Source organism: Oryctolagus cuniculus, chromosome 2, assembly GCF_964237555.1.
Source record: "Oryctolagus cuniculus chromosome 2, mOryCun1.1, whole genome shotgun sequence".
Classification (NCBI taxonomy): domain Eukaryota; kingdom Metazoa; phylum Chordata; class Mammalia; order Lagomorpha; family Leporidae; genus Oryctolagus; species Oryctolagus cuniculus.
Window position 1 is genome coordinate 50,988,716 of NC_091433.1, and position 18,089 is coordinate 51,006,804.

The 18,089-nt window shown below is 43.4% G+C and overlaps 1 protein-coding gene across 6 annotated transcripts in view; it reads right to left on the minus strand.

Annotated features, from left to right (window-relative positions):
* LOC100345657 (probable ATP-dependent RNA helicase DDX60) overlaps nucleotides 1–18,089 on the minus strand; it is a 97,546-nt gene that overhangs the window by 20,667 nt on the left and 58,790 nt on the right. For all 6 annotated transcript variants that reach the window (XM_008249590.4, XM_008249585.4, XM_051832208.2 and 3 more), the window contains exons 26-29: nucleotides 15,140–15,298; nucleotides 9,968–10,112; nucleotides 7,459–7,611; nucleotides 3,017–3,121 (exon numbers count right to left, since the gene is read on the minus strand). In XM_008249590.4, the coding sequence (XP_008247812.3) occupies nucleotides 3,017–3,121; nucleotides 7,459–7,611; nucleotides 9,968–10,112; nucleotides 15,140–15,298 (562 nt within the window). The remainder of the gene's footprint in view (nucleotides 1–3,016; nucleotides 3,122–7,458; nucleotides 7,612–9,967; nucleotides 10,113–15,139; nucleotides 15,299–18,089) is intronic.

Below are 18,089 nucleotides of genomic sequence, written 5' to 3' on the forward strand. Positions count from 1 at the left end.
AGGACTAGAACCCAGGGTGCCGGCGCTGCAGGCGGAGGATTAGCCTAGTGAGCCGCAGCGCTGGCCTTATATAATGATCCAAAACCAAGAACAATAAGAAAACAGCCTGATTTCAAGTTCATGTACAGCTGAGCTCTACTACCCCAATTTTCTCTCCTTCATTCTCTACCTCATCTCTTTGTCTTCTGTCCTCTCATACACAAATTTTGAGTTATGAATCAACATAAAAGAAATGTACAAAATAAGAATATATAAGACAAAATTCAGGAATATTGTTATTGCAGTGTAAGTAAGAAGTCTTTTCATTTATTAAGTGCTTCTTAGAATATGCAATGGCGGATTATTTTCTTATATAGAACTCAGAATTGACATATGAGACATATCATCATTTTCCCCTTGTACACTGGAAATTGGGGCACAGGGAACAGAAAAAATTGCCCATAGGCAAGCAACCAGAGTGGAGGATACAGGACTCAAACCCTGGCATTTCTATTTCCAAGTCCATCATCCCAAATATCTCAACACCTTCTACATAGGAGATTCCCAGAGATGACGCAGGAGGCGAGTTCATGAATACACTGCTAAGTAGAAATAAAAAATCAGGGGCAGGTAAATTGGTGGAAATAAGAGGATGTGATATTGGATCAGAACAAGGCTGGTAAGTAGAACAAGACACGTTTAGAAGGGCAGACGTGGAGTAGTGCTTCAAACCACTGCTGAGTTACCCACATCCCATATCGGAGTGCCTAGTTTGAATCCCAACCACTCTGTGCCTCCTACCCAGCTTTCTGCTAATGCAGCTCCTGAGAGGCAGGGGGTGATGGTTCTGCTACTTAGGTTTTTTTTTTTTTTTTTTTTTTTTCAAGATTTACTTATTTAAAAAGCAGAGTTACAGAGAGGCAGAGGCAGAAAGAGAGAGATCTTCCATCCTCTGGTTCACTCCCCAGATGGCTGCAATGGCTGGAGCTGTGCCGTTCCAAAGCCAAGAGCCAGGAGCTACCTCTGGGTCTCCCACATGGGTGTGGGGGCCCAAGCACTTGGGCCATCTTCTACTGCTTGTCGCTCCCCCTCTTCATGGAGGAATGACACTAAACCCTGCCTAGGCTTCATATCCAATTCACGGCTCCATTATGTCGCTCCCCCTCTTCGTGGAGGAACGACACAGGACCCTGCGCTGTTCTTTTGTCTGCTCAGCCCTCCCCGGGTTTGCTGCTGGTTCTTCCCGGATTGGCTACCGTCCCTTCCACCTCCGTGGAAGGGCGGTTCCCCCTGCCACTTTCCCCACTTCCGCGGGGGAGCGGCACACCGCCGGCCGGCTCTCTCGGGGGCTGCTCAGGTGTTATTCGGATAGATGTTCCTGGTGCATGTTGTCTCTCTCCTCCTTTATAGTCCTCTTCCACCAATCCCAACTCTGCTACCCACACGCCGAGTACGCTGCTCTCCTCCAATCAGGAGCAGGATCAGCTCCTGCAGGTCATCACTCAAGTTGGCGAGAGGCAGCTGCGTAGAAGCTGTTTACTCCTCTCCCAGAGCCATATTGTGGGAGAGCAGATGCATAGAATAAGTCTTAATTCCAGTAACAGTCTAGTCCGAGTTGCTCCCCACACTGCTTTCCCAGGCATAGCAGAGAGCTGGATCGAAAGTGGAGCAGCCGAGACTCGCACCGGCATCCACATGGGATGGCAGCACTGCAGGCAGTGGCTTTACCTAATGCGCCACAGCGCCGGCCCCTACCTATATTCTTGACTCCTGGCTTTGGCCTGGCCTACACCAGCCCCATTGCTGCAGGCATTTGGGAAGTAAATGAGTGAGCGATCTGTCTTACGTATACATACATAAATCTTGGAAAAACAAAAAATAAGGAAGAAAGAAAAAGAACTGTTTAAAGAGGAAGGGAAATAGGTACTTTTTTGAAAATAAGAATACGGGGAGTGGGCGGCACTGTGGCATAGCATGTAAAACTACCTCCTGTGATGCCAGCATCTTGTGTCAGTGCTGGTTTGAGACCTGGCTTCTCCAGTCCTGATCCAGCTGCTTGCTAACGTGCCTGGGAAAAGCAGGGAAAGATGGCTCAAGTGCTTGGACCCCTGCACCCACACGGGAGACCTGGATGAAGCTCCTGGATTCAGATTGGTCCAGTCCCAGTGGTTGGAGCCATTTGGGGAATGAACCTGCAGATGGAAGAGCTCTCTCTCTCCCTCCCACCTTCCTTCCCTCTTTCTCTGTTACTCTGCCTTTCAAATAAATAAAATCTTAAAAAAAATTTTTTGGGATGCTGTTAGCAGAAATATTCATCAAATATTCCTGAACACGGACACTATATATATAAAGACAAACTATACTGTCTACAGGGCATGGCATAATAAAGAGAGCAACAAATTGAAATTGGTCTAATAACGCAAGGTCAAGAACAAAGAAAGAAAGATACAGAAATTGCGAGGCAAAAGTCCAATACGGGAGAGTACTGAAGAGGGCTTGTAATAGATTGTATGTCTAGAGCAAAGAGGGAGGCATTAAGGTTAACTCCAGAGAGTAAAATCTGTGCAAATGAATGAGTAAATATTTATCAAGCACCTTTCATGTGTATCTGTCTTACAAAGCATTTTACTTCATTCTTATAAACGTCCGGGGATAGTAATTATGACCCATATTCTAAATATAGAAAAGGTGGGATCAGGTAGTTTAGGTATCTTATCCAAGGTCACATACCTGGTTAGTAGTAGTCATATAATTCCAAACTTGTATGCCTTCCACTATATCACAGTTAAAAACAGCCAGGCATGGATGAATGCCAAGGTGTCTTAGACTGTAAATGGTAGCATGCTTCTAAACTAAAGGGACACACACACACACACACACACACACACAATTTTTACTATTCAATGGCTATATAAGGAACTTCAAAAGTTCTTGGCAAATTAAATTAAAAGGTAAGCTTATTTTGGTACAAAAAATGTTTGAAATCCATTCATACAAATATTTCAGCACTACATTAAGGATATACATATTACTGTACCTGTCTGTAATTTAAAGCATCCAGATAGATGGAGTTTTGAGCAAAAACCACAGATTTACAAGGCATGTTGATTCCCAAAGCAAGTGTTCCAGTAGCTGTCACCACCTAGAAAGAGAATAAAATAATAACTTCATAAAATTTTAATAAAATAAAAGACTTACATGTCTTTGCTGAAAAAACTGAATTCAAATCACAGGGGGAACATCAGAGATACTATACACATTTAGTATTCTTGCTGTTTCACAAACACACCAAATACATTCTAAAATCAAAGCCAACACAATGCTTCTTCCAAATATTTATTTTTCTGGCGCCTTCAATTCTCTGCTAAAATGTCACAGGAATCTCTGGACCACCAAGTCTGTAATAACTACTCCATCATTTTCTAACTCTTTGTCCTACAGTAATTGTTTTCGTAGTAGTGATTGCTTCAATAAAATTTCTTGTTTCTTTGTCCTAAACTTCAAGCACCATTCACCATTGTATCCCTAGCACCAATATTACCAAGATCGTACATGATAAACTTTTAGTAAATATTTAAAACTATATAACTAAAAAGAGAATTTCTCTGTAGTAGTAAAACAATATTTTTATAAGCCCACTTTAGGGCAATTACATACTTCATCTAAAAATCTATTGAGGTATCTATGGAAATAATGCATCTCTGTGATGACAGCAAAGTAAAGTTTCTTTTCCCCTTAAGTGGCCGTGATAACTACCAGAAATGGAGTAAGATACTAATGTCAAAGTTTACCAACAAAATCCAACATTTGTTCATTGTTTTACATAACGCTTGGTATTTCTATTGTCTTCTCTCTTTATGTTGATTGTCATTCATTCCATGGTTAATGTTTAAGAATATGGAGAATTTTCTCAAATTGTTTTGACAGATCTGTACATCTGTTAAAATCTTAAATACTATTAACTGTTTTTTAAAGTTTTTAAAAAATAAATAGAAAAGAATGTTAAATTTAGAAAATAAAAATGTGTTCTCTATCACAAATTTGTCACTCTTTCCATAGTACCTTTACTAGGTAATCAGTTAATTCATTAAACTATTAGTAACTGAGTAACCACTACTAAAGAGATATAATTTCAGACACAGGATATGCTAATCAAAATAAGTATATCCATTTCCTCAATTCATAATCATGTAGAAAATTTTGTCTCAGGTTATTAACCCTTAAGATAAGTAAATTTATTACTTGAGAAAAGGTAACAAAGTTGTTAATTATAAACTTTGTTTTTTCTGGATAACAGAATTACTTTTTAACTACGGTGTCTGATTTTCCTTGACATTTAGTTTAAAGGCGTTACCCAGAGTAGCCGAATCAATCTCCATCTCTCTATTCTCTCCCTCTTATATATAGACACATACATATGAAGAGTGCATGTCATGCAAAATTTAGTAAGGATAATTTTGTGAATTTAGAGTCTAATTTTAAATTTTTACCCGAGATTTAAGTTTACTAGGAAGTTTTTAAAGACTCTGTGAATTTATCCAGAACATTCTCAGGTGTCCTCCTGCAACATACTAAAGAAAACATCATAAGGGTTTGATCTCAAAGTTACTCAAGTTACTTACCTATTTTCCATTCTCAGTGATAGTAGAGAGAGCATTTCAGAATGACACCTCTAAACATTAACCACTTTGCTAGATATGCAGGAGGCCATGAGGAACCAAAATCAGGGAACTTCAAGAGTTCACAGAAAAATGGAATTAAAAAATAAGTTGATTTCAGCGCAAATTTGAAATCCCAGAATTTTTCGTAAAATGCATTTTCCATGAACTCTTTGAAGACTGAGCATATGCATGGAGTTCAAAATTCATTTCCACCAAAATCAACTATCTTTCAATTCCATTTTCAGAAAATATCCATTCTTGCTCTTATTTCAGATATTAAATTAGCAAAGTGCCAGACTCAATTTGCTGAGGTGAACCTGTCCTGATTTGGGGAACAGGTCATCCCGGGGAAGGGGCAACTCTGGGGTAGAGAGCAGACACCCCTGTGCCTGTGGGAGTTTTGGACAGAGGCCACAGAGCTGAGAGGGATGTGGGTAGAGGCTAGAGGACTGAGCACCCACCCCGTCTGATTACGGAAGCTCAGAGCTCCCTGTGCACTGGGGACAGATGGCTCAGGGGTCACAGCATAGAGTGAGTTGGAGCTCTGTGCAGTGTGCATGCCTGACTGGAGGAGATACACAGACACCGTGAGCTCCCTCTAGGCTGTGAATCACCTTGCTCACCTTGAAACAGACAAGGGCTGGGACTGTGCACATGCTTGCCAGTTCCAACATCTCCTACCCCTACTGACTGCAGCCAGAGGGGCTTTATCACATCCAACTTGAGTGTCAGCCTGGACTCTTGCCCTACCCACAAACAGTGGCCAGAACACCTGGCCCCACCCAAAACACTCTTCAAACGCTGGTGTGAGCCTTAGGCACTCCACTGAGTGAGAGAGGCACGTTTCTAAGAATAAAGCCTTCAATTGAAAAAAAAAAAACTTCCAGAGGAATTAGCAACAAGCGATTCCCCCGAAATGTGTAAAAACCAATATCGAAAACAAGAAACATAAACAGGAGGGAAATATGACTCCCCAAAAGGACACAGTAAACCATCAGTATTGGATGTGAGGCAGAGACTGATGACATGCCCGAAAAGGAATTCAAAAGACTGATTGAAAGGCTACTCAAGAACAGAGCAACAGTTACATGAATTAAAGAAATCTGTACATCCATTGAGGAGTAATTCTGCAATGCAATTTACAGATGCAATGCAATCCCAATCAAACAACCAGGGACACTCCTCACAGATCTAGAAAAATACAATCCTAAAATTCATATGAAAACATAAAAAACCTGAATAGTCAAAGCAATCTTAAACAGAAAAAAAAAAAAGCTGGAAGAATCACAATTCCAGATTCCAATAGATAATACAGGACTGTTATAATCCAAACAGCTTAGTACTGGCACAAAAACAAGACATGTAGACCAACAGAATAAAATAGAAACCCAGAAATTAATCCATGTATCTGCAACCAATTAATCTTGCACAAACAAGCTAAAACCACACCTTAGAAAAAGCAGAGTCTCTTCAACAAGTGATGCTGGAAAAATTGGATTTCCACATGCAGAAGTTTGAAATAAGCCTCCTACTCTATACTCCATACAAAAAAAAAATCAACTCACAATGGATCAAGAATCTAAACTGAAGACCTGAAACTTTCAAACTACTAGAGGAAAACATAAGGGAAGTGCTACAGCTCATTGGCCTAGGCAAACATGTCTTAGATAAGATCCCAGCAACACAGGCAATAAAAGTAAAAATAGACAAAGGTGATTACATTAAGCTACGAAGCTTCTGCACAGTAAACTGAACAAAATGAAGAGACAACAAACAGAATGGGAGAAAATATTTGAATATGCATCCAGGAAAGGATTAATAGCCAGAATATATAAGGAGCCCAAGAAATTCTGACAACAAAACTAAAAACCACTATTGTCACCTCCAGTTAGAATGGTTATCATTCAAAAATAAAAAAAACTACACATGCTGACAAGGATGTGGAGAAAAGGATATCCTAACACACCGTTGGTGGGAATGTATACTGGTACAGTCATTATGGACGACAGTATGAAGATTCCTCAGAAAACTAAAAATAGCTGTATCATATGACCCAGCTATCCCAACCCCTGGGAATATTTCTAAAGGAAATTAAATCTGCATATGAGTTATCTGCACTTCCATGTTTATATCTGCTCAATTCATAACAGCCAAGATATGGCATCAACCTAGATGTCCACCAGCTGATGACTTCATAAAGAAAATATGGAATATACACAATGGAATATTACTCAGCCATAAAAGAATACATTTGTAACAAAATAGATGCAGCTGGAGATCATTATGCTATATGAAATAAGCAAGACCCAAAAAGAAAAAAATCACCTTCTCTTATTTGTGGTCGTTAATAGAGAGCAGATAACAAGTATGTGGCTATCAGATCATTTGTTATATAATTACAAATATTGCCTCGCTGAATCACACCATGTAAATCACAATATACTCTTGGTTCACATGTTGAGGAAAAAAGAAACAGAGAGGGTACTGGTAACACTCTGTTCTTCATTTGGGTGTCGGTTATGAGTGTGATCGGATGACAATAAAATTCATTTATCTGAAAACTTGGGTGCATTCCTACTAAAAAAATGGCTTTAATTCTCATTGAAAACACAAACAACACTTCAGATTCCCTCTCCCAACAAAATGAGACGGGAATATGCAGTCCCATCATGGTGGTGAAAGGAAGGGGAGAAATGGAGGAAAAGGGGGAGGAAGGAATTGCAAGAGGAAAAAAAGGTGGTTATATTATTTACTATTTGTGAACAATCACATTCAGATAGTCACAACTTCAATTTTTATAACAAAACGCTTTACCTACCCTAATAAATCCTTTCCTAAAGAGAATTTCAACTAACTGTTTTTCCTTGGCGCCCATGGAGCTGTGATGATATCCAATACCTCTTTCTGCCAAATCTTTCAGTTCGCGGCCTTTTCTTTGAAATTTTACTCGGTCAAACACCATCTGCAAAGTCTAAAAGAAGCCAGGGGTTAGGGAAATCAGTAATTTCTTACCTGCTTTTAATGTAACCATAATTTAAAATGTGTAAGTGAAAATACCATGCATTCTATGTAATAATTTGGCTACCTCGAGGCAACTGTTTGAAATAACTCCGTATGAGTAAAAACAATGTCTTAGGATAGTTACAGGAACCACAAGAAAAATCTTTCCAATTTTTGAACAGACTGCCTCAAAAGCACTGACAAAGTTGTAGTGAAAACACTCAGAGTAGTGTGAGCAAATGGCAGGTACTCCTGGAGCCGGCCCAGAGAGGAGAGACTTCACCAAGAAGGCAGAGCACTCTCCTTACTCTATATGTGGGGGAAGGCCTACTTCTCACTGCAAGTCAGACGCAAATGACTTTAAAAGTTTCCATGTGCTAACAGGGAAATCCAGTTGTGTTCAGAATTATATGGACAAAGGCAAATTACTGCTTATGAATGGAGAGAGAGAGGAAAGTGTAAGAACCCAAAAGCAAAGGGCTGATACTGATTATTTCAGTTACACAGTCATCCATACAGTGGGATATCCAGGACCTATTTAAATGTGATATACATGCATGATGATGAAAAAGGAAGACATCATGAGGATATTTGAAAACATACACACACACATCATGGGGTCTTTGAAAAGGTTGTGGAAACTGTGTACTGTAAGACAACAATATAAAAAATTTTTGGAATTCATGCATCAAATAAATTAATCTATTATTTGTCTAATTTTTGAAAATGTATTAATTTGAGAGACAGAGAGAGAGCCCTCATGTACTGGTTCACCCCTCAAATATATATAATGACTGGGACTGGAACAGAGCAAAGCCAGGAGCCAAGAACTCAATCAGGAATCTCATGTAGGTGGCAGGTGCTTACTCACTTGAGCTATCATCACTATATCCCAGGGTCTGCATTAGTAGGAAGCTGGGGCCAGGATATGGAGCAGGGTATCTACCCCAGGTATTTCAGCCTAAGACATATGCATCTTAACTTCTAGGCTAACCAGTCCCAAAGCTGTGTTTTTTATTTCAAGATTTATTTGAAAAGCAGTGAGAAAGAGAGAGAGAGACAGGGACAGAGACAAAGACAAAGACAGTGACAAAGGGGGAGATCCTCTTTCCATTGGTTCACTCCCCAAATGGACACAACGGCCCAGGCTGGGCCAGGCCAAAGCCAAGTGCCAGAGCGCCATCTTAGTCTCCCATTTGGGTGGCAGGGGCCCAAAAACCTGAGCCATATTCCACTGCCTTCACAGGTGCCTTAGCAGGGAAGCTGAGTGGGAAGAAGAGCAGCAGGGGACATGAACCAGTGCTCCAATATGCGATGCTGATGCTGCACGCAGTCGCTTCACCCAATGTGCCAGAACACCAGACTTTAAATTTATCTTTTAGTTCCATTTTTCCATAAACCTTCTGAAGTACCCTCAGATATAAGAAAATAAAAGGTTCACCTGAAAGGGCAGTGGTTATTATCAATTTTTCAAATTTGTCTATGATAAAGATTTCAAAGTAGCAATGGCACACCACTTTTAGACATTCCAAAGCCTCTTTGGTGGAATTTTTTACCTGTAATATAGAAAGCCTAGGACTTTAAGACATTCTGTGTATTGTGCCACGTGTACTCAAATTTTCAAATGAGGCCAGGAGATGACAACAAGGATTCAGGATGTGGAACACAATACAATAGAAAGAAATCATGAGGAGCCTGCGCTGTGGCGCAGCGGTTTAACACCCTGGCCTGAAGCGCCAGTATCCCATATGGGCACCGGTTCAAGTCCTGGCTGCTCCACTTCCTACCCAGCTCTCTGCTATGGCCTGGGAAAACAGTAGAAAATGGCCCAGGTCCTTGGGCCCCTACACTCGCGTGGGAGACCTGGAAGAAGCTCCTGGCTCCTGGCTTCGGATCAGCGCAGCTCTGGCTGTTGCGGCCAGTTGGGGAGTGAACCTCTCTCTCTCTCTGCCTCTCCTCTCTGTGTAACTCTGACTTTCAAATAGAAAGAAAGACAGACAGGAAGGAAGGAAGGAAGGAAGGAAGGAAGGAAGGAAGGAAGGAAGGAAGGAGAGAGAGAAAGAGAGAGAGAAAGAAAGAAAGAAATCATGAAAGGCCAGAAATTCCCAAGGCAGAACTATCAGTGAGCAAGCAATAATCGACACATCCTGAACCTATCTTTTTGGGGACACCTGCTGCAGATCTTCTGGTTACTCTTCTGCCAGTAGCCAGAAGACCAAATACGAAAGTCCCCTTGTGGTAGAAGTTGCATGTAGAGCTCGCGTGAGACCCTGTCTAGTGAGGACCAGTGAGGAAAGTATACTGGGAACAGCGCCCTGAGTGCTGACCTCAGCGTCTATCACTTTCCGATCAGCGTATGTGCAGTCCTGGGGGGTTTCCATGTTCTTCTCCAGACTCCTCAGGAGACTGTCATGTTCAGCTTCACGTATTAGGCTTTGGTCTGTAGTTCTGTTCTTCTGACCTTTTTCATCTCTGTTCATGCAAATAAAATTGTATGTAATGAATATTCGTACTTGGCCATCAGACTTAAAACCAATCATTCTTATCCATCAATCTTTCACTTTTATGTGCATCTGTACCATGAGGGGGGAATCTTCGAATGCACCTGTTTTTCTGCCGCAGGAACTTAGACCCCCTCATGGGAAAATTCCACTATGTTTTCCTATGTTGTCACGTTCACGTCCCTTCTCCCACAGCCTTCTCACAGAAGCCAGTTCCGCCCAGACAGCCATGCTTCCCCTTGCTAGAGTGATGGTCATTTTCTCCCCGTTCACCTTCAAGGCACCAGGCCCCCTGGTGAGCTCGGCGTCCTCCTTGCTCACTGCAGTTCCAGGCCATCCGCCTTCCCTTCTGGGCTGCTACAGCTGTGCTGAGTTTGACTGCTGAGAGTTCTCAGCTGCCATCATTTCCTAGAGAATTACCCACCATTGACAGGAGTCTCCTGGAAACTTCTGGGAAGGGAGCAGCCTCTTCTGGAGGTGAGGAAGTAGCCCACAGCCAATAACTGACTGCTGACATTCAAAAATCAGTGCCCAGAGGCTAGCATCGTGGCAACTTAATGGGGTTAAGCTGCTGCCTGGGATACCAGCATCCCATGTGGGTGCTGGTTCGAGTCCCTGCTGTTCTATTTCCAACCCAGCTCACTGCTAATGCACTTGGAAAGCAACAAATATGGCCAAGTGTTTGGCACCTGCACCCATGTGTGAGACCCAGATGAAGTTCCTGGCAGCTGGCTTCATTCCGGCCCAGCCACAGCTGTTGTGGCCATCTGGAGAGTGAACCAGCAGATGGAAGATATTGCTCTCTCTCTCCTTTTTCCTTCTCCCTCTCACTTTGCTTTTCAAATACAAAAAATAAACCTTTGGGGCCGGTGCTGTTGTGAGTGGTTAAAGCCACCACCTGCAGTGCCGGCATCCCATATAGGCACCGGTTCAGGTCTCAGCTGCTCCTCCTCCGATCCAGCTCTCTGCTATGGCCTGGGAAAGCAGTAGAAGATGGCCCAAATCCTTGGGCCCCCGCACCTGTGTCAGAGACCCTGAAGAAGCTCCTGGCCTTAGATTGTCCCAGCTATGGCCGTTGCAGCCATTTGGGGAGTGAACCAGTGGATGGAAGACCTTTCTCTCTCTCTCTCTCTCTCTCTCTCTCTGTGTAACTCTGACTTTCATGTAAATAAATAAATCAAAATAAAATAAATCAAATAAAACAAATAAAATAAATCAAAATAAAATAAATCAAATCAAATCAATCAAATCAAATAAATCAAATCAAATAAATAAAATAAAATAAACCTTTAAAAAGCATCAGCCCCCAACTCAAAGTGGTACAATTCTGTGATAGCTTGCAGCTTCCAGTAGAGCCACATTCAGGCTATTGTAGTAGAACCTACATTCTTGCTTATCTGCACCTCCCCTCTCCTGCTTCTCGCACTTTCCTGCACATCCCTCAGAGAGCGCCCCTTCAGTAAATCTCTCCCACGGACATCCCCTTCTCAGCATGTGTGCTAGGGAACCTGACCTGCAACAGGCCTCCACACACCCTGACCCGGACTGCCCTGTCAGCACACTGTATTACCCACTTCCTCTGAATATAACAGCCTTTCCCACACACCCAAATAGCCTTTCTTTAATCTTTTAGTTTGCCTCTTAATTGTGCACATTAGACAATTCTAAGTAAGAGAAGATAAGCTGGCTTGTATTCCGTCATCCGGTGTTCTCACCTCCCATTAACACTACACTTCACTCAGGGGAGACGCCGTAATGCTTGTAGAGCATGGGCAAACACCTTAGAGAGGCCCACATATTGGCATATAAGTTTTCAATCAAGACAAAAAAATTCCATAAAATACATTCTATCTTCCTACCTTGAAACTATAGCTCTACAACAACCTGGAATTTAAACTAGTGACTTCTGGGTGGGCATGTCTCCTCAGCTCCACTGACGTCTCATTTTCCAAGCATGGTACAGTCAAAGAAGGAAGGCCAGAGTGGCCCTCCCTAGCATGGGGACCCCTCAACCTCAGTATAAAAATTATGAAAAATATGACATCAAAACATGCTGTCTTTTTACAGCTTGAATTGGTCACTAATGTAACTGCTTTTACTGCTCCAAAGAAAACTTGTCTGAGGAGAATCTGTTATTAGAAGGCTCACACTCCTAGACCATCTCTGCCTTGGCTCTTCATCGCCCAATTGCTAAGGAAACAGCAGAACAGTTAGAGGGGACATATGCAGAAGGAACAGCAGAAATTCCAGCTTGCTTTATGATTTGGGAAATCCGAGTCAGAGAAGTTCTAAAAGCTGGTTTAACATGGAGGGCAACAGCTACTGCTCACCCAAAAATTATTCTGGAACAGCTGTTACCTACCTGGCCATATGCTCAGCACTGGAGATAAAAAAAGAGGCAGACACATGGTTCCTGTTATAAGGGAGCTCAACATTTAGAAAGCAGAAACACATACAAATGGAAAACAGTAACACTTGTACATGACAATAACTGAACTACTATCAGAAGTATAGCAAGACATATATATATATATATATATATATATATGCCCTGTGAAAGTGGTAGAAGATGACCCGAGTCCTTGGGCCCCTGTACCCACAGGGGAGACCCTGAAGAAGCTCCTGGCTCCTGGCTTCAGATTAGCGCAGCTCCAGCCATTGTAGCCAACTGGGAAATGAATCAGCAGATGGAAGACCTCTCTCTCTCTCTCTCTCTCTCTCTCTCTCTCTCTCTCTCTCTCTCCCCCTCCCTCTCCCTCTTCCTCTCCCTCTCCCTCTCCCTCTCCCTCTCTACCTCCCCTCTCTCTGTGTAACTCTGACTTTCAAATAAATAAATAAATCTTTTTAAAGAAGTATAGCATGAACACAAGGGAAATGGTATTAAGTCTAACTGGGAAACCAGCTTAAGATTCAGAGAAGTCTGAACACAAGTTTTCAGGGCAGTCAGGAAGGAGGTCAATCAAAGCGAACAGTCAGTCCAGGGAGAGGAAGAGGTGCACAAGTAAGTCGTAAGAGGAGCACTATAAATGTTGGATATTGCCAGTGGGGAGTAGTATGACGTGAAGCTGAAAAAGATCAAGACGTGTTGATGTACTAATTAATATTCAAGTTTAGATTTCATCAGCTGATCGCTGTAGAGCCCATCAAGGAAGAATATTAAGTATGGGAAAATTGGGGGAGGTCCTATTGCACAGTGGGTTAAACTACCACCTATGGTGCCGGCATCTCATGGGCACTGGTTTGAGTCCTGGCTGTTCCACTTTCCATCCAGCTCCCTGCTAATGCTCCTGGAAAAGCAGTGGAAGATGGTCCACTGGGCCCCTGCACCCAGATGGGATACCCAGATGAGGCTTCTGGCTCCTGACTTCAGCCTGGTCCAGCCCTAGCCATTACAGCAATCTGGGGAGTGAGGCAGCAGACGGAAGATCATTTCTCAGGCCATTAGCAGGGAGCTGGATCAGAACTGGAGCAGCCAGGATATGGACTGGTGCCAACATGGGATGCCAGTGTCACAGGTGGCATCTTTCTGCACCACATCACAATTACTTTTTTTTTAAAGATTCATTTATTTATTTGAAAGAGTTACACAGAGAGAAGGAGAGGCAGAGAGAGAGAGAGAGAGAGAGAGAGAGAGAGGTCTTCTATCTGTTGGTTCACCCCCCAATTGGCCACAACGGCCGGAGCTGCACCGATCCAAAGCCAGGAGCCAGAAGCCTCCTCCAGGTCTCCCACATGGGTGCAGGGACCCAAGGCCTTGGGCCATCCTTCACTGCTTTCCCAGGCCACAGCACAGAGCTAGATCAGCAATGAAGCAGCCAGGTCCTTAACTGGCACCCATATGGGATGATGGCACTGCAGGCAGCAGCTTGACCCACTACACCACAGTGCCGGCCCTACCACTATTACTTATTTAGAAGGCAGAGTTACAAAAAGACACACACACAGAATCTTCCACCTGCTTGGTCAGTCCCCAAAGCCACAGCCAGGGCAGGACCAGGCTGAATCCAGGAGCCTGGAACTCCAACGGGGTCTCCCATGTGGATAGCAGGGACCCAAGTACTCAGGCCTTCTTCCACTGCCTGCCCAGGTGCATTAGCAGAGAGACAGATCAGAAGTGGAGCACCTTGTACTTGAACCAGCATCCATACAGGATTCCAGTGTCACAGGCAGTGGCTTAACCTGCTACACCCCAACTCTAGCCGCATAACTCTATTACTTATAAAACTGTGATGGTATATAAAAGACATGTCTTTGTTGTGACGCAAGACAACGTGTGTAGGGCATGTTTAGGTCTTCTGAGGGTTGAATGGGAGTCAGACCTCACATGTGTGTCAAAAATATGCTTATTTTGAAGGATGATGATCTTGGTATGCAGTCTACCTAGGCTGGTAAGCTATGGTGCTGCCTCTCAAGTTCTAAGTGAGACTCACTCTTTCTCTCTTTCTTTTTTTTCTTTTTTCTTTCTTTTTTTTTTTTTTTTTTTTTTTGACAGGCAGAGTGGACAGTGAGAAAGAGACAGAGAGAAAGGTCTTCCTTTGTCGTTGGTTCACCCCCCAGTGGCCACTATGGCCGGCACACTGCGGCCGGTGGACTGCGCTGATCCGAAGCCAGGAGCCAGGTGCTTCTCCTGGTCTCCCATGTGGGTGCAGTTGGGCCATCCTCCACTGCACTCCTGGGCCATAGCAGAGAGCTGGCCTGGAAGGGGGGCAACCGGGACAGAATCCGGCACCTCTACCGGGACTAGAACCCGGTGTGCCGGCGCCACAGGCGGAGGATTAGCCGCGGCGCCCGCCTGTGAGACTCACTCTTGCAATTGAAGATTATGATTATGGTTATGGACACTTGTCTTTGCTTGATTCTCCAATCCAAATTTACCCAATTTGCAAGCAAGTCCGAGCAATAACCAGAACTTCTTTGCAGAGCAGATTCATTTATTTTTCCTACTGTGAGTTAGAAAGAATTTTAACCCTTTGATGAGCAGTCTGTTTAAATACTCACAACATCTTCTGTTTCTCTATGGATTTTTTTACTTTTCGAAGTTTATTAGCCATGTCTTGGGCTTCCTTATCAGCTTTGGGAGGTCGTCTTTTCTCCTGTTTATCCTCCAGGAATTTTTTCACACTTTTAGCTCTGTCTTCCACAGCTTCTAAGCTGAATCTAGAAACAAATAAAAAGAACCCTTGTCTGAAAATAACACCATAAACTTCAAAAGCTACTGTTACATTCTGACATGTACCTACTGGGTTTTGAATATTCATCTTTATGAGTTTTATTCTGATTATGTACACTAAGTGTTTTGGAAGAACAGACCCTTATTAACTAGCTTGCAATAATAATGGTTCCCGTATCCCCACCCTAGATGCTACCTTGGGGAAACGCTCAATAACAGCTCATGGAAACTTTCCCCATAAGAGAAGTTTGATATCCTATAGACAAGAGCTGGAAGGCAATGGATCTTATTCACTTTCATACAGAATAAACCTATCCATCTCTGCCCCTTCCCAAAGGACAGAGAAAAAAACTTTTGCCATCAACAAATATTTGTTCACTTGGTAGGATGGAAAAGTTCATACGTTCTCTAGCCTTTTGGAATGTGACTACTGCTTTCCCAGAGAACAGATAAACTCCAGGTGTTGCTGGCCTTCACAAACCAGGAATGTCTCTGAGGTCTGGGCCTTCTACCTTTTAGGAATAAGAATTCCTAGGAATATGAGGGTCTAGACCTCCTGGCACCTTGGGGCTTAAGCTAGGGATGTAGTCCAGGATGTAACCCTTGGGCTGTTCAGATCTCAGTACTTAACTAGATGGAGGGCAACAGACCAAACTTTCATAATACACGAGGAGTAAAATGTTACCAGAGCAAGTAACTGCAGACTCACATGCATTTCCCAGTACTGGGAACACTGGAAAACCTATGCAAGTTTTAATTCCCCACTGTATCTTACTGGCAAAATGCTACAGGTAAAATAGCCAGCAAACACTCTCACGCCGCTAACCAGAGCCTATTGGAACAAATCATTGATTTGGTCTACATAATAAAGTTTAAATGTCTCAGTGGCAAGGCAAAGGGCTTTTCCAAAGTATTCCAGAGCCAGAAGTATGGTTAACTAAGCCAAAGTAAATACCCTGGCACACTCATGAAGGAAAGATTAAGAAACTGACACATTGCCATATGGCAGGAAATTTCTAATAACAGACAGCAAGATAGTAACAGTAAACATATGTATTTACTATTGTCAGACATTAATTTAAGTGGCTTAAATATACTGCCTCACTGACGACTCACAAACCGTATGAGGACGGCCCTGTTATTATCCCCATCTTGCAGATGAAAACACGGGCGATTAAGTGGCCTACCTCACAGCCTCAGACCACAGCCTGCACGAGGCAGACTGGTCTCCAAGCCCATGATCTTCACCGGGACATTATGTTCCTTCTCATTCTGCATTAATGCAAGTCACTGTCATTATTAAATGGTATTGTTTCCATCATGGCCATTGTAAAACCGTAGATCACTTTGAACTGTTTGTCTCCTAAATGTTACTGATAACCTATGTAAACCAAGGTGACCCCAGAACTGGGTTGGTCACCAATGATATTTTGTAGTACTATAGTAAGTGCTTTGTTTTTACTTAAGTCCTATCCGTACCCTATGTATTATTATTTTTACCATAGCATTTTTCAAAGTTATTAAGGAATTATCCAGAAGTGACACAGCTAACAAGTGGCAGAGGTAAGGTGCACTTTGGGCTGATGTCACGGCTCATTAGGCTAATCCTCCACCTGCAGTGTTGGTACACCGCGTTCTAGTCCCGGTCAGGGAGCCGGATTCTGTGCCGGTTGCTCCTCTTCCTGTCTAGCTCTCTGCTGTGGCCTGGGAGGGCAGTGGAGGATGGCCTAGGTCCTTGGGCCCTGCACCTGTATGGGAGACCAGGAGAAGCACCTGGCTCCTGCCTTCGGATTGGCGTGGTGTGCCGGCCGCAGTGTGCCGCCGGAGCAGCCACTGGGGGGTGAACCAAGGGAAAAGGAAGACCTTTCTCTCTGTCTCTCTCTCACTGTCCATTTTGCCTGTCAAAAAAAAAAAAAAAAAAAAAAAAGAGTGCACTTTGGACTTGGCCATAAAGTGTGTGGTCTTAAGCACACACTGATACTGCCAGCAAACACTGCCGCGGCTCCATGACTGCTTTTCCAGAGACCGGAGTGTTGGAGGTTGATGGGGACTCCACTAATTGAAAAGACCCGAGAGGTACAGCTTCAGCCCAGACAAACCTCAGATCTCTTGATGACCTGAGGCTACTTAGGACTAAACCAAACTGCACAGGGCCAAGAAGGCTGCTTTATGGAGTCCAACCTTGCATAAAACCATGCAGAAATTATACTCCCCAAGTAGAATTAGATGTCGGGGAAATATCTTACTGTGTAAGTATCTTCTGGCTCTATCTATTTTGAGCTAAAGTCACTGAGGAAATAGATGCAAGAGGGTCCCCTCTTTTGCTCCTTTTTTTTTTTTTTTTTGGACAGGCAGAGTGGACAGTGAGAGAGAGACAGAGAGAAAGGTCTTCCTTTGCCGTTGGTTCACCCTCCAATGGCCGCCGTGGCCAGCGCACTGCAGCTGGCACACTGCGCTGATCCGAAGGCAGGAGCCAGGTACTTTTCCTGGTCTCCCATGCGGGTGCAGGGCCCAAGCACTTGGGCCATCCTCCACTGCACTCCCGGGCCACAGCAGAGAGCTGGCCTGGAAGAGGGGCAACCGGGACAGAATCCAGCACCCCGACCAGGACTAGAACGCGGTGTGCCGACACTGCAGGTGGAGGATTAGCCTAGTGAGCCGTGGCGCCGGCTCTTTTTCTTAAACATAGGAGATTAAATGGCCCTGTGAAAGATGCTGTTACAGCACAGAGTGACATTCTTATCTTCACGAACAGGAAGTGGAGGTAAGGGAAGTCTG